The 16,660-nt window shown below is 38.4% G+C and overlaps 1 protein-coding gene across 2 annotated transcripts in view; it reads left to right on the forward strand.

Moving 5' to 3' along the window:
- The window catches only part of LOC150089225 (uncharacterized), an 820,044-nt gene that overhangs the window by 676,449 nt on the left and 126,935 nt on the right, over positions 1 to 16,660 (forward strand). For both annotated transcript variants that reach the window (XM_090390383.1, XM_090390382.1), the window contains exon 4: positions 9,455 to 10,972. In XM_090390383.1, coding sequence (XP_090246509.1) covers positions 9,455 to 10,972 — 1,518 coding nt within the window. The remainder of the gene's footprint in view (positions 1 to 9,454; positions 10,973 to 16,660) is intronic.

Here is a 16,660-nt window from a genome sequence, read left to right on the forward strand (position 1 = left end):
TGCAAAACCCCTGAAATATCATAATTGTCGTCATGAAGCTGCTTTCTGCTACCTATCAAGGATGCACACACATTCAGACATATGGGTTCCATTGCAGACGACACAAAAGACTCTCTCCTCACCGCTGATTATCGTCGTCGTCAACAACACACTGGCTGGACACTGAAACAAGGACTGGAAGGTCTGGAAACAAGTGTGCTGGTCGGATGAGTCGAATACCTAGGGCAACACACCAACAGAGACGAGTCCATGGATCCATCGTGCCCACTATACAGGCAGGTGGCAGTGGTTACTTAATATGAGGCATGTTTTGCTGGTAAGAACTAGAACCCCTGGTGCTTATGGACCAACTTTTTACTGCTGAGGTCTACTGGGAGCTCTTAGAAGACCATGTGCATTTTTTTCGGAGAGGAACGGGATATTCCAAGACGATAATGTGCCGTGTCATTTGGCCCGCACTGTGTACGAGTTGTTCGAGGAACACAGTGAAGATATTACCCCTCTCGATTGACCTCCAAATTCACCTCATCTCAGTCCAGTTGAACCCCTGTGGGACGTTTCGTGTGAAAAGTGAGGCATATGGACACGCAACCTTCATCTATTCCAACTGTGGAAAGCCTTGCAGGCTGCAGGTCCCTACGAACTGAGACATATAGTGGAGTCAGGGCTCAGGCAAATAGGGGCTGTAATCCGTGCGAACTGTGGCCCAACACGGTACTAGGTAGGTGGTCATAATTCAGTGATCACTGAGTGCTTATTGCTTTGCGCTGTTTAATTATTATATTACACTTTATTGGTTTGAGGCAGCCTTGCACAAAGTACATTTTTAAGTGCATTTTGACTGCCTTGTGGTCAAATTGATCAGCTCTGAATGAAGCGATTAGTAATTTTGTTTTCTCCTTAACCTTAAGCGCTTCTCAGTCACATTTAGGCATTTTTTCGCCCTCTCTCTCTCTCTCTCTCTCTCTCTCTCTCCACTTTGACTGATTACACTCGCCGTTTAACCATCTTACTTTTTCTTCGTTACTTTTTTTTTTTTTTTATTTCATGGGGAATACTCGAGGGATTTTCCTTGTTAAGTGCGATGTAAGAAGATCGGCTAATCTCCAATGTTTTACTTGTTTTAATATTATAACAGCAGTTCTCAACCTATCAGATGCTCCTTAATAGCTGCGAACTCATTGCGAAGTAGGCGTTCCATTATAAAAATTAAGTGCAAAACTTATAATTTTTATAAAACAACATGGTGAGTAGAATAATTATTTTACTCAACATAGTAGAGTAAAATAATTCCCGTGCATGTCTTTCATCGTATTAAAAGATAATTAAACTTATAAAATCATAGAACTAACTCAACGTTTGCTAGCACACTGTAAAATATCTTTGAAATATTTATATCAGTGAAGAAAAGTACCCAAAGAAATGATTCCTCCAAGTGTGATGCTGAGTGATGTTTTCTCCAATAGCGAACAAAGTTTGTTTTTGGAAATCATCCTTAAAAACTGATTTAATTCAAAATGTTTTATTTAGTTATTTTTTTACTCTTATTCTTGTGGAATAGAAGAGTCGGATTGGAAACAGGAATCCAGCTTGCCTATCGGCACAATATCCGTGTTTGATAGACAGATTTATTATTATCCCCATTGCAATTCAAAGTGACTCGCGACTGATCGTTTTCTCTATCTACCTTGATCAAAATGTCCTCTTTCGAATTATTTACGTCACATAGACATATGAGATTTGATGCCATTTCGACATGAAAAGAAATACCACGCCATCCGCTCTATGAACCAACCTCCACTGCCTCGTTTTTGTCAGATTTATGATGTACATTTTTAGATGAAAAGGAGCCTACAGAATTGAGCATTTAAAACTTTATTTTTATCTTACAATGGAATTACCAAAGAAGAAATCCATTCTTTTAAACTTTTTTTTTCTTCCGAATATGAGTTTCTTCTTCAAAAATATAAAAGTGGCAGTTCTTCCATTATTTGGATTTTCAAGATAAAGTTGGATATACTACACGCTGAAAGCGGAACGTCGCGAAGACGAGACATATTAGTTCCATAAAATACAGTGACATTTTTATTGCAGTTTCCGTTCAGTATTTTATTTTGTTTATACAGCTTATTTTATAAATTAAGTGTACAGTATTTATATTTTGTTATTTTATTATATTTTCCATTGTATATAACTGTAAATGGTGAATAGTCTGTCAGTATTAGAATTAGTAGTGGTAAATGATACAAGAAAACAAGCTTATACAGACATCAGTAAAAAAAATTCTTCCCACCTCAACTGTATATCTCCTCCAATAATTTATCTAGTTCTTCTTCCTTGAATTTATTCAAACTACCAAATTCCACAACAACAGACGTCAACGATCAACCATCTGAAGGCAAACTTTCGCACATCTGTCCTGCAACCATCCTTGCCCAGTTTAAATTTATAACCCCCTCATGTGCGTAGTCCCAACAAGAAGAACGATGCCATCAGCATTGGGCTTGCTCAATCCATTCCAAGCCTTAAACACCTTAATCAGATCACCTCGCAGGTGAGTGGTCTCCAGACGTCGTATTTTGCAGAACTGAAGCCTTTCTTGATGTGACCACATTTCTGTTTCCTTCACCAATCTCGTTGCCATTCTCTGCACCCGCTCCAGCTTATCTACATTCTTCCTAAAATGAGGACTCCAGAACTGAATGCAGTACTCAAGCTGTAGTCTAAAAAAAAAAAAAACAATAGGCCCAGCACCTACCCTGCGGACTCCACTAATAACGTTGGTCCGCGAAGAGCAGTGTCCATTGATTACCACTATATGTCTTCTCCCACTGAACCATCCATAGCCGTAACTTTCCGTTAATGCCGCTCTGCTCCAATTTGTACAGCAGTCTTATAGGTGCAACAGTATCAAAATCTTTCCTGAAATTCAGGTACTGTATATTTTATCAAAATTATTTTTTGCATCCAGTTCCTTAGTCTCTGCATTATAGTAACATATCAGGTTGGTTAGACAAGTCTTTCCCTTAGCAAATCCATGTTGTATTCCTGTTCAGATGGTTCTGCATTACTTCTTTAACCAGTGACTATTTTCCCTGGAACAGATGTTAATCTAACAGGTCTTTAATTACTCATGTCACATTTTGATCTTCCTTTGTGAATTTGGGATTATTCACACATCTCCAGTCCAAAGACCCCCCCCACCCCGAAGCCAAATATGATCTCACAATTATGGCTAGGGGTTTGCTCACCTCTTTTGCTGCTTCCCTTAATATAATATTATAGATCCCATCCACCCCAGGTGCTTGCGTTATATTCAGCTTCAAGTTCTTTTTCACTTTCCTCTCAGTTATTTGGCATCCCCATTCTTAAAAACTTGTGGGAATGTAGGTGCAAATTTCCTATTCAGTTTGTCAGTAACCTCAGCAGGATCATCAACAGTTGAACTATCGAAACCAAGTGAACCAAATGTGATTGCAACCCCTTCCGTCTACTGTTAACATACGTAAAGAAGTCTTTGCTTGTTTTTTCCCCAGAGACTTCGTAATCAGCCTTAACTTGCCTAATCTCATTTGTCACCTGATTACAGATTAGTTTCTGCGAGTTTATTACTGCATCATAGTATCCCATCAGCTTTACTGGACAAGATCGCACCTTAACATATAAATACTGTGACTGCAGTACTTAGATGGTCCTGCAATACTTCTTTAACCAATTCCCCATAGGTTTCTATCACCTGATAATTTATATGCATCCCATGCAATTTTCTTCCCTGTCCCAAGTCTCATCAGTTGATATGACCTCCATTTAGGTCTAAGCCTTGAACAGTATTTCTTAATTGGTATGAAAACCCTAGTAGCTTCTCAAATTACTTACCTGAATGCTTCTCGTTTAGAACTTGCTGTTGGTAACATCATAAGTTAGTTCCACTGCATACATTCACTGCAGTGATACCAACTTTTTAATTCTATTCCAACTTTGAAATTCTATGCCATAGAATTTAAAATCTGAGACCACTGTTGTCTCCCGTATGAAGCAACAAGAGGAAGCAATACTCTTGATCTGATTATCAGCAGATATTCTTCATGTATTAAGAATGAAGTAAAAGACCAAGGGAAGGACTTTTGCTTCACAAGGGAGACTACAGTGGTCTCAGACAGATGCGAGTGACCAACCCATCATCACAATCATTATGCATAATAACATACTTCTACGCTCATTCTTGTTTTCCCAGTGCTTATGTCACACGAAACTGAATCAATATTACCGTGGCCGTCCATGTCGACTGGATGCCCTGCCTTAGATTTAATATGATGCTTAACTAAGAGCATAATCCATCCCCCCACCCTCCTGTCCTGTCTGTTCATTCTATTGGCTGGTTAGCAGCCTTCGAAACGGAAATTACTTGAGAGAAGATAAGCACAAGATGTGAGGCAACCCTTTAGAATAATGCTGAGTACTTACCCTGTAGAAAACAGGTGGATGATTTGTGAGGTGAATGACATGCCTTTGTGCGGATGTTTGTGGGCTGACCTGACGCAAAACATTGCTGTTTGGAAATGGGTATAGGCGTTTCAATGGTTAGTCTGATAATGAAAAGTTCTGGCTCCTGTTTACACACGTATGGCTACCTGACGAATGTCCATCCTGTACACGGAGAACAAGAATGTCCATCCTGTACACGGGGGAACAACGTACCAACACCACACTAACCAACCCTTACAGTATCTCTTGGCCTTTGCAGAGTTTGTATTGCGACACAGAGTATACTATGCGAAGTTGATGGAGGGGTGGACCCCGGTGGCGCTTGACAAGAAACACTATACGCTACGTCTTTTCTGCACACATTGTACTTCCCGTATTCAAATTTTGCATCCCTTATATCTGAATGATACCATGACTCCGATATCCCTTCAATCCTGCATTTGATGACTTTATCAGTACTTAAAATTAATCAACTTATTTACTATGAACCTAGCATTAATATATATGCGCCTGTTCTTATTCTTAGTTACACCAACAAAACCCATGTATTTATCTGTTCTGTGATGACCCACAGCAAGGTGCGAAATTCCCGACACCTGCTTTCCAGGCTGCTGCATGTTCCAATGGAAGCAATGCAACACTTTTACCTCTACCTGCAGCTCTAGTTAGTCTGTGTATTCCCCGCAAGCTAGCAGTTACCGACCCATATATCACTGCCTCTATAGCACCAGGAAATATTCTTGCACTCCTATTTACGTCTATCTCATCCCTGTAAAAACATCTTCTCCTGTTAATAAGCGCAGACCACTCTGCGAAATATTCTATCCCATCACCCTTGCAAGCTCTCTCCAGGGCCAAATTGATTAACAAGGCTCTCAACATATACTTTTTCCTATCATGTCTGGGGAGAATTGCAGACACTTTCAAATTTAATCCTAAATCGCGTCTTTTTCCCAGACCTTACTTAATAAGTTCTCAGATCAGGGAAAAACGTGTACAATAATATCGCCTTTTGGGCCCTTTAAGATGATATGTGCTCTACAGTGTCATCTATTTTTTACCTTGGTACTATTCCACCTATCCTTTTTACCAAATTTATTTCCCGTTTTCCTGGCAACAGAGTCACCGACAATACCTAACTACCTCCTGTGCGATCGGCGCATTCTGCCTTGGGCATTGCCACTTTGTTTCCTGATGTACGGTTTCAAACTCCGGCGTTGGGTTAGGCTGCTGGGAGATTGATCCCCCCATTTTAATTCCTTCATGGGAATGCATCTTCATCTTCTAGCTCTCATAAACGCCCATAAGAGTTCGCACCAAATTTCTTAACACGCTGTACACCGAACACACAAAAAGGCATCCCCTTCCCTTAGCTATATCATGTGACGTAGGAGTATCCGTAACATCGCACAAGTAGCACATTTTGCAAGGCCCTGATTCGTAGGAGAACCGCCCCTTCAGTTCTACCCCGAACCACCACTCCCGCTACTTTGAGCCCGTTTGTTTACTGCTCTAGTCTGAGGCTTGATTTCTAATTTATTAATTTCTATCAATAAATTAATTGTAGCCCTACTAGAAACAAAATTTCTTAGCTAAAACAAAAAATATATGCCTACCTACGTGACTAGATAGAATAGATTTTATAAGTTATATTCACATTAGATGTCACATGCCTCCCATACTGGGAGGCATGTGACAGAAAATGTATAGTGTAATGTTGATATAAGTTAACAGCAAAGGTTCCGAAGCGTTCATTTTCATTTACTATAAACGCGCATTAATACTTCTTTGAGAATATGAGCGATGTGCTGTTATGTTCCATATCCTATAGATTTGAATATAAAAACGATTAAAGTGCAGTCTCAACTTGTTTGCACATAACACTCACAGTTTTCTCTTCTTACTCCCTATTGTTTCTGCATTCGATTAAAGTTTTGCCATTCGTTCATGTGTACTCATTTAATATTACACGAGTGCATCAACGGACGAAATAGAGCTGCTTTTATTTATATAGGAGTGTTAGGTATTACTACTTTGTGAAACTCTAGTATTGAAAAATAAATAAATAAAAATAAAAGGTGATTGTTCGTACTTATATAGCGTGTAGTATAGATGGATTTTTGAAAGAGGGAGAAGGAAAAAACAAGCTGCGTGTTCGTATTGAAGTCACAAAAGAAACAAGAAAATTCTGTTATTCAAATTTGTTTCTATTGGGGAAAACCAAATGTGGTGATTCTGAAACTGAGTTAAGCTAACACGAAGAGGCAACGTCTTCCCACTTATGTAGGAATGCTATTCATGTTCGGTTATTGGTTTACTTTTGCCTTGGGTTACTACGTGTCAAAAGAAGAAGCACAAAGTAATGTTGGAGAAAATAAAAAGACCTTCTTGTAAACAACTTCTGACTTTGACATCCACAAAAGGATTTCTTCGGAGCACTCTAAGTGACTCACGATAACTTCATTTAGTATTTACACTTCAAAATTATCAGTTTTTCTTTTTAGAAGCTTCCACAAATGCGTAAGTGCCTATCAGCAACTGTCATATGTAAGAACTCGACTCCTAATGAATGGATTTGCATAAAATTTTGTATTTCGCTTTTTAGATGCATTTGTAGAGAAATTCCAAATTTCCTTAAATTTGCACAAATAGAAATTCATTGTCCATCTGGGATTTATTTTATTTTTTAAATATGTGCAACAGATTTTCATTAAATTTCATAATGCATTTATTTAGAATATTTTATAAACTTAATTACATAGAAGCAATTACAAAAAGTATTAATTGAAAAAAAATAATAAAACTTAGTAAGAAAACCAACTTTCTGTTTCGTTGTTTGATTGTGCATAAACTATAGCCAAACGGGAAGAGTGCTTATAAAAACTAGTTTCATTTTAGATTCATTTCTGATAAGGATACAGACTGGCACTATATATTTTATAATGTTTTAAATATCGGTCTTTGATTATAAACAACAATTTTTAACAAGTGTACAGAGATACATGATTTATCTTTGTACACTTCGAAGCTTTACAAAAATGCCGAAATGTTTGATGCTCCTTCCTAATCCTTGTTACCAGTGCAAGCCAATTAGCAGAACTACTAGTTGAGAATTGCTAGATCTCATTCGCAAACTCAATTCTTATGTTTACTCTGTTGGTAGGATCAAGGCGCGCAGCAGGCATCGCTTTGGCAAAGTAGATATAGGATTCATCATCACCCTATTAATACTACTTTTATAGATGATATTACTATCTTCTCATCTTTCACAGTCCCATGTCCTTCTATCCGTTCAAAGCCCAAGGCCCTATAGGACCGCTTGCTGCGATAGAATATCATGGGTAGGACATGATATTACCAGTGATGGCGAAACCCTTTCTCTGCCTGGAAACGCAGAGAAAGGGTTTCGCCATCACTGAACACCCACCCACTCAACCATATACACACCTGTGTTTATATTCTATAGTCACTAAAGCAGGCCATATACGTTCCAGCAAGTTTGTTAAACTTTACAGCGTACGTATGGCCCGCTTAAGAACTACTTGACGCGCAAAGTATTAATTGTGAATTCACTCAAAGATTTCTAACACATGTACCAAGTCGTTATTAAGTTAATACAATAAGCAGATATTAGTTGTGAAGTTTTTTCCTGTTGTTGTTGGTTTAGGGATTTATGAGGCGCATTCCGGCAACTATGGCCATAGTGCGCCATTTTTTTTCCTACTGTAACATCTGCTATATATAAAAGACATGTCTATCGTCAGGCTATACTGTTATTTATGGTTCGAAACCTCAAATTTGAATGTTTCAGAAACTCTCTGTTCTATCCTTGTGGTGGCAGTGGCGAAGCGATTTTCACACTCCAGTTAAAGCTGTGTGCTTTAACGGATATGTGGAGCGTTTCGCGCGTTAGTTTAAATGGATTAGCAGTTTGTATGCACAGAAAATCATGCCTGTTATATGTTTAACCGGCATATGGGTTCAAATCAGTTATTACAAGATAAACAGTTATAATGTTCCCACCGCATCAATTTACAGTTTAGTGCAATTCATACTTCGCTACATTGTTTAGGCCTGTCGAAAACTGTTTTGACGACTATTAAAAGGGAAAACTGCGTAAAGTGAAACAACAGTAGTATTAGTAAAGCCGAATGATGCTTGGAAGCGAATGTTTTCTGCATGAGTCGAAAATTAAAAAAATAATAATTCAAATAAAACAATATCCTTACTATTCCCATTCTTACAAAGTAATCATCGTCCAACTTTGCTTTAAACTTAGTCAAACGTACTGCCTCCACCACATTAGGAAGTTACTTATTCCAATTTTTGACAACCCTCCCCCTGATCTCAACTTCTTGAGATCTAATCTCTCTTATTCCTTGAAATTTTATATTTTATATTTGTGTCTAAGCCAGGAAAGAGAGATCTTCCTTCATTCATTTTACTCAATCCCATCCGTGTTTACACACCTCAATTAGGTCTTCCGGTAGATATCTGGTTATAAAAATTTGCAGTCCACACCTTCTAAGCCATCCATGTGTGCATATCTTTTCGCAGGTCACCAATCTGGTCGTCCTTCTGTGAACCTTCTCCAGACCTGTATACAATATTCCAAATGCGACCTAACAAACGCCCTGTAAAAAAGGGACAATGACGTCCTCTCTATTAGCAAAGGCCCTATAAATCAGAAACAGGACACCATGTGCCTTCCTAAAAAAGCACAAAGAAAACGGTTAGCGAATGCTGAGAACTAGAAAATGTTGGTTAGTAACGATTAAAATTAAGGAAAATTGGTAATCTTGTTTTGTAAGCGGAATGTGTAAATTATATGTGAGAATTATAAGTTGTTACATCTAATTTTCAGAATAAATAAAGCTTTTATAAAATGCTATTATTAGTTATACTCTAATAAATAATTAGAGTAAAAAGTGAGAACCATGTGAAATTTCTATTATTTTGCTTCTTTCAGGTTATCCCACCAAGACCGTACCAGTACTTATTGATTCTGATGATGCCTACTATGAAGAAGTATGCCTAAGCGAAGGTGAGGGTTGTCAAGCTTCACCACTTCGCCGCTTTACCCCAGCCGAAGAAGAATCTTTAGAAAATGAACATCAAATTGCCGAATACGATGAGCCCTGGGAGTGGTGTGTGGACGCACAGCTCGTCAGTAGCCTACAAGTCTCCCCGTCCTCTCCAGCACCAAGTGGGAGATCTCTGAGGACCGAAACTTCGGTAGAGGAAAACACATATTCAGAACCTGCTGCTGCATCGAGCGAATCATTGCTTAGCGAAGACGAGGAGGACATGGCAACCCGCCAGAAACATTTTTACGAGACAGCGTTCGATAGCAGAGTAAAGAGGGAGATTGACGACATAGATCGTCTTGTACAGAGTCCAGTTCTTCAAGGAGATTTCTTTCGCCCTCGAATCGGATCAGGAGATGGACCAGCATTGAGAACGGCATCACGATCTTCTTTTGGGTCAAGTGGGGGATCAGCATCTAGTACACCTACACACCAACCCAGAGTATTAACCAGAGAGTCTCCGAGACAGATACCCCGGCATTTTCCTCCCCACTTCACGCCTACGGAAAAAAGAAAAGTAACTCTTATAAGGGAAACACCTCGGTCATCTTCGTCTTCCCCGCTGCAAATCAAAGTGACAGCCAACGTTGAGCCCCTACCTAAAGCTTTTGGCAATTATTTAGATAATTCAAAAGATGAAAGCAGTCACAAGGACGGTCTTAAGTCGATAAATAACCAAAGGTTAGAATTAAGGGGTATGGTCAGTCAGAGACTCGATGACACAGGGCGTCAATCAGAGGGCTCGCCTTTCGTGACGAAAAAGGCTATCCATGGCCATCCCGCAGTGAAAGTGTTGCCAAGTGATAATTTACCAACGTTTAGTAAAACCAAGAATCGAGGGACACCCACCGAAGTAACTAAGAAAGAATCTCCTGTTCATAAAGAAGGACTTTTTAATGGTTCAGCCGCATCAAGTGAGCTGCCGAGCAGTCCGGCAAAGGATTCAAATCCGCCGAAGGAGGTTAATAGTAATGACCCCATCCACTCATTTTCCAATCAGGACGGTAATGCCGAAGCACAAGATAAACCACTTCCCTTCCTACTCTCTAGAGACAGGTGGCCACCGCATGATCGAACAGAACTCTCAACTGTCTTACAAAGTCCACAAAACGACGACAGACCCGCAGGTGATTATGATCCTCCCTGGGATCTGCCGAAAGTAAAACCTTCATCGCCAAAGTTGGCCCCACTTCAGATGAAACCTCTCCAGAATGGCTCAATAGGTTCCTTGGAAAGCATATCGCAGCCTCTTCCTGAGGCAAAAACCGATATCGGTAAACAGGAAATATCAGAGATTCCCCCTACAAGCCGGACAGTTAATGCATCCAGCACCACGCCTCCACCTGTAGGCAATTCTATCAGTCAAGGAGAAAATACACCTCCTCCTCCGAGACCTCCAGGTAAGTTATTGTGCTTTCTTTCTATTTCTTGTGCGCCAGTGAGTGAGGAGAGAGAAGGAAACGAATGCCATGCTGTAATAAGAACTGCTTACCATGGTATCGGCAAACAGAACTAAAATATATTATATTTTAAGGAAAATATTGTTTTTTATACGTTCTGCTTTTCTTATTTCAGCATGTCAACGTGTTGCCTTCCAATAACTGCACAAAGAAGAGAGAGAGAGGAGCGAAAAAAATCTTAAGAACAGTAGTACTATAATATAATTCTTGTGACTATCTTAATATTTTATATCATACGAATAGCATGGATTCTTCTTCTGGCGTTATAACCCAGGGTGGGACTTAGCCTTCTCAACGATGTTCCTCCAGTAAGCCCAGCTTCTCCGAATAGCGTGGCTAACGTCCTTTAAATTTTTCTATTTCAGTATATTCCTCACCATTTTTAAGTAAAGTTTCAGCTGGACATAAATAGGCGTTTCTTCACAGTGTTAGTTACTTTTCTGATAAGAAAAGCACCTACCTGATGCTAAGAAGAAACACGTATTATGTGCATTTATCGTTTCTTATGAGAAAAGTACCTGCTGACGCTGGCCTGATCAAGACGTATCATCCATATACTGGTCCGGATGAAACAATGATTCCATTACTCTTATTATTGGCGCCTTCACCAAAAAAACCCATTACAGATTCAGCAGGAATTTTACCTAACCGAGATCTTTGTTGAATTATATCAACAATTTTAACTGCACAATTGATTGGCATTCAAGAAGTCAAAATGATAAGCAAGATCGGTAGATAATCCAGGAAAGAAATTAGTACAGTTTCCGACTGTGGTGGGGGGGAAGGGCTTCTATACTGTAGTGCATGCGAGTGGCATTACAGGTGTTGTGCACGATAAATACAAGTAGATATAAATAGATAAATACAAATGCATTTATTATTTTATTAAAATAATAATAGTAAAAAAATTACATCCAAAATGTCATACCCCCTACCACTCTTTTTTTCATTCTTGGTGAGAGTAATAAAAGAACTGACTTGCCAAATTGGGCAGCATTCAGTAATAACGAGACTTATTGATGTTGCAAGATGTGAAGATGGAGCATCTAGCAGGAAGCGTCGTGATAACGGAAAGGCCTACTCACACCATGTCAACAGTTCAGTTTATTATCACTCAACGTATGTATGCAGGAGCATGGACTGCAATTTATCGACGACCTAACTACAAAATACGCTAACTTGCTGTCTTTGAAAAAAGTTCTATAGGATTGCAAGGGTATTTCACGCAGCAGATGAAATAAAATCAATATTCATACGCTTTACCTGGTTCAATTTCCATCGTAGACAGACTTTCTGCTGTCACTGAAGATCGCGCTTGAAATGGTCATAATTGAAATAGAAAGCTTAATGCCATCTGCTGTTGTTGTAGTATGGTTTTAGGAGCATCAGCGACTAAGGCCATATTGCTCCGTGTATATTGTCTGTAAATTGCGTATGTTCTGAGGTTGATTTTCTGTTTGCTGGAAACCCGAGTTTCTGGGAGAAAAAACCATGCTACTCTCGCCTGAGACCGATTGACCCAGCCACGTTGTGAAAAAATCCATAAAAACTGGAACTGGGGAGGACGGCGATCCTACCAACTGTGCTACCCACGAGAGCAATGCCATCTGCATAAACTTCGCCAGGAAAGGTCCAACTTGAAATAAAATTCAAGTGTGTACAGGTAAGTAGTGACTAATAATCATCAAGACTCATGTGACATCTAAAAATACCACGTCCAGCTCTGACCTTTTGTGCAGAGCTTCCTGAATGTGAATAATGTCTGGAGAAGATCTGTAACGTCGATAAGCCTTGAAGATTATCAGAAAGGTAAGGCTGTCTATGCTCGAAACAGTGTTCGATCAGTGCTTCATGGATGACCTTGTAAAAATGCTACTAACGCCATCGAAATGCATAAGTAAATTTTACTGCTGACTTTTCAGCTAGAGAGTAAAACTGTTTAATACCGTACTGTAAAAATATTTTAATACATGAAGAGTTAATGTTCACCCACTCGGAATAAAGTAATCTAGTGGCTAGGGAGTTAATGTAGAGAATAAAATCGTGGTGATTCACTTAGTGCGGATCTGATAAATGGCAAACATTATTGGCTTCGTTCCTGGTAACTAAAAACTTTATAAGGGAGGCGCGTAGCGAAGTGTAAATGCTAATCTGTTTCTTCGATATGTACCAATCAGCAATGAACAGTCAGTTAAGCAATATCTTTCCCCGTCATCTACAACTAGTTGAGGAAATAATATAACAAATAGATGATTGTTAGTTTTAATGGATTTCAAACAACTGCGAATTCACTGAACACGAACAATGTTCTTTATGAAGAAAATCGCTCATAAAGAACACAGTTGGCTCAGCCTGCTGAGATGATTGTTAATGCCAACCAGGACTAAAAGGCGATTCTCCTCGCAAGCGAATTTAGTTCGTTTACGCTGCATTTCTGGTCGTTTAAGTATAGGTACAATTGAATGGCATATCATCGACATGCGCCTTTTACCCCGAAGACGATTAATCTCTGCACCCATGTAAAGGAATTTGTTTGTATGGTCTAGTGTGTTTGTTAGGCCATCGAGCGTGATACATTTAATTCGACACATAAAATTTACCGGGGCCTATTGACCATTGAGAGACGACAGTATTTGGGCTCCCAGCTCATGCATTATTCACAAAGGCTTTTCAAATCATAGAATTCACCGTTTGAATAGTTCTTCGTGGTGCGAAAATCATCCGAGAATGACAACAGAACTGAGAATTCCCTTACAGTTACATTGTACAAACGATGTAACTGTAAACGGTTTGCATTTATATCGATTGATGGAGTTCTTTCTTTTTAAATTGACATTGGTCACGTGTATTTTTAACGAAGTTGTTTTGATTGTGATTAATGGATGACATTAAAAAATCTCAGCATATTTTTGGAGTGGATTTTCTTACTTCAGTTGTAATTCGGCATAATGAATGGCAGCAATCAGTTATTTTATTTGATTAGACTTAAAAGTTACTGCTATGATTTACTAAACTTTTTAGATTTTCCATCAGAAAAATACCGTTTTCTTTGAGTTCTCTTCCTGATTGGTTGGTTGAATTTTTCTCAGTTAGGAATGCATCATTTTCTTTCGTGCAGTCTATCCTAGTAATGTAGTGTACCTCAAGTATTCGTATCTATTTGCACAACATGTTTTGCTCTCCAGATTCTAATTTCTTTGTATGTTAATAGCTCTGATTCAATTTGTAACATTAAATTTTAAAGAAGTGTAGTGTTTGGTGTCTTTGAGGACCGAAGTATTTCAGAGACACGTAGTTTATTTCTCGAGGGAAATCATTGATACTTCAGGTGTGAACCAGGAGATTAAAACAATTTTGGGATAAAAACCATTCAAAATAATACGTAGCGATTTTCCATGGTTATTTAGCCTACAATTCAAAATCACGAGTACTAAACTATTTAACGTAACACTGCACTTAACCTCTGTTTTCATATACAAGTAACGGAATAGTTATCCAAAAGTTTTATATTATTATCTGATTAACTTGCAGCTTGAGAGTTAAGGGTTATTATCAGTATAAAATTTCTCAGGCGAATGTTGTAAAAACTGATTTTTTGCATGCCATTTATGTGAAGGGAACACCACTAGTCGATGGACCATAAATTCTCTGTCCTTTAAGCGTAAGCATTTATTTTCCTGGCTTCTTGTAATTTCCATAAAATGCAACGTTTTCTTGTTTCTGAGTCCAGCTTGATGAATCATTTTCAACCATATTGTCTTGAAAATCTCATTGATTTTCGGAATTTAATAAAAGAATCCTATGTCTGTTACGAACGCACGAAACTGAGCATTCATATTTCGAAAGGAAAAGAAATAATCAAGGGCGCCATGTTTATTACATGCTGTTATGGATGGTCTTCACTCTTGCACACCTTCACAAATGATTCTAGTCATGTGATGCAGTCTGTTCACATTACAGTCATTTTTTGTGTTGAGATGATATCGGTGTTAAGCAGTTATATTGCAACCCACCTCAATGGCAATAGCTTAATACAGCCGATTCCATAAGCGCAGTCCACAATGGATAACAAATCTTAACCTCGCATCCCATATACTCGTAAAACAAATCTGGTCTAGTATCATTTACGAGATAATAATCATTCGTTTAGTTTATTTCTTGATCTCTGGCCCTGCTGGCATCCGGTGGAATGACAGCTCAGATCAAACAACCAAACTACAGCAGCATCTGCGCTTTACCAGGTGCCGTATATGGATTTATTGACTCAAGTCAAACGGATCTGTAGAACCGAATGGTTACTGGTTTGTTAGTTTAAGTGAGCAGTATTAAGGGTAGCGTATATAGCAATAGCAGCAGGGCACACACTTCTAAATCATTTAGTTCTACTCATTGCTCTAAATTAATCTCTGATATATGTTAAATGTATAAATGTTCCAGTAGTTGTATACGAAATAAGTCTTAATATATTTTTCTGTTTAAATTTCTAGTCGTAAACCTGTTTAACTGTATGGGAATAATGTGGGGAAAAAGGATTTTACTCCACTTAGCTAATTTTAAGTTTTAAAACCACAGAAAATTACTGGCTAAAAGCTTAACTTGATTCCTCCCCCCATTTCAGTGGATTCCCTGAAAGGATTCACTCAATAGTTTGCCCGCTTCTATACATAGGGCACTGATTTTGTGAAACTTTTTATTGTAATTACGTCAACGCAATTCAATAATGAATTGTGAGTTCGGTTTTATTCTGGTGGAAAAAACTGCAGTCTCATTAAAACTTTAATAACATAAATGTTCCATTCAGTTTCGTTCTCTGTCAGTGTTCTGTTAATGATTTTCTAATGAACATTTTATTAACTGCAGAACACAGAAATGATTTATTCCTTTCAGCTTATTTTTTCTACTTTTCTTTAAAATCCCCCATCTGATCTGGTACTTTTTCTACACACTTTAGGAGCTTAAGACTTATTTGTAATATCTGAATGACATGAGAAAGATAATCAACAACTGATTCTTTAGCTGAGTCCTAAAGCCCATTTCTCGAGCCCAAGATAATTGTGCTCTTGGAATCTTTATAGATAACAAAACGTGATTTTGATCATTTATGGTGGCAAAGTACGTTAAATAATTAATAGAATTTAATTTGTAAAGAATTACTTCTCTGTGAGAAAAGAAAGAATACAAACTAAATGGGGGCTGGGGTAGAATCGTTATTTCAACAAGAGGAGTACGTAACAAGGTTGTTTAGTGTTATCCTCTTTGAGGTGTTTCAAGGTGATGGTCGGAGTGGCAATTGGTGGAAATAAGTTTATATGTAGTTCCTGTCAGTTGATATGATGATTGAATGTGGGACATCGTGGCCAAAGTTAGAGATCCCAGTTCTCCGTGGATGTAAGGTACTGTAATATGATCTAGCCATTGGACTAGTTTTAACTACCTGAGAAAGTTAATAGTTCAGAAGTTGTATGGGAACTGGCTGTATTCTAGTTGTCAACAAAAAGTGCGCCTTAATGGCTCTTGACTTTTCCTCTGTTAAACTGCTCTTTGGTCTTGAGTAGGATACTATGATAGTACAGAATAAATCCGCTTTTCCACAGCATTTTATATTTGGTCATTATACTGTATGTGGGA

Source organism: Mastigoproctus giganteus, chromosome 2 (genome assembly GCF_048544385.1).
Source record: "Mastigoproctus giganteus isolate SK-2022 chromosome 2, ASM4854438v1, whole genome shotgun sequence".
NCBI classification, from domain to species: domain Eukaryota; kingdom Metazoa; phylum Arthropoda; class Arachnida; order Uropygi; family Thelyphonidae; genus Mastigoproctus; species Mastigoproctus giganteus.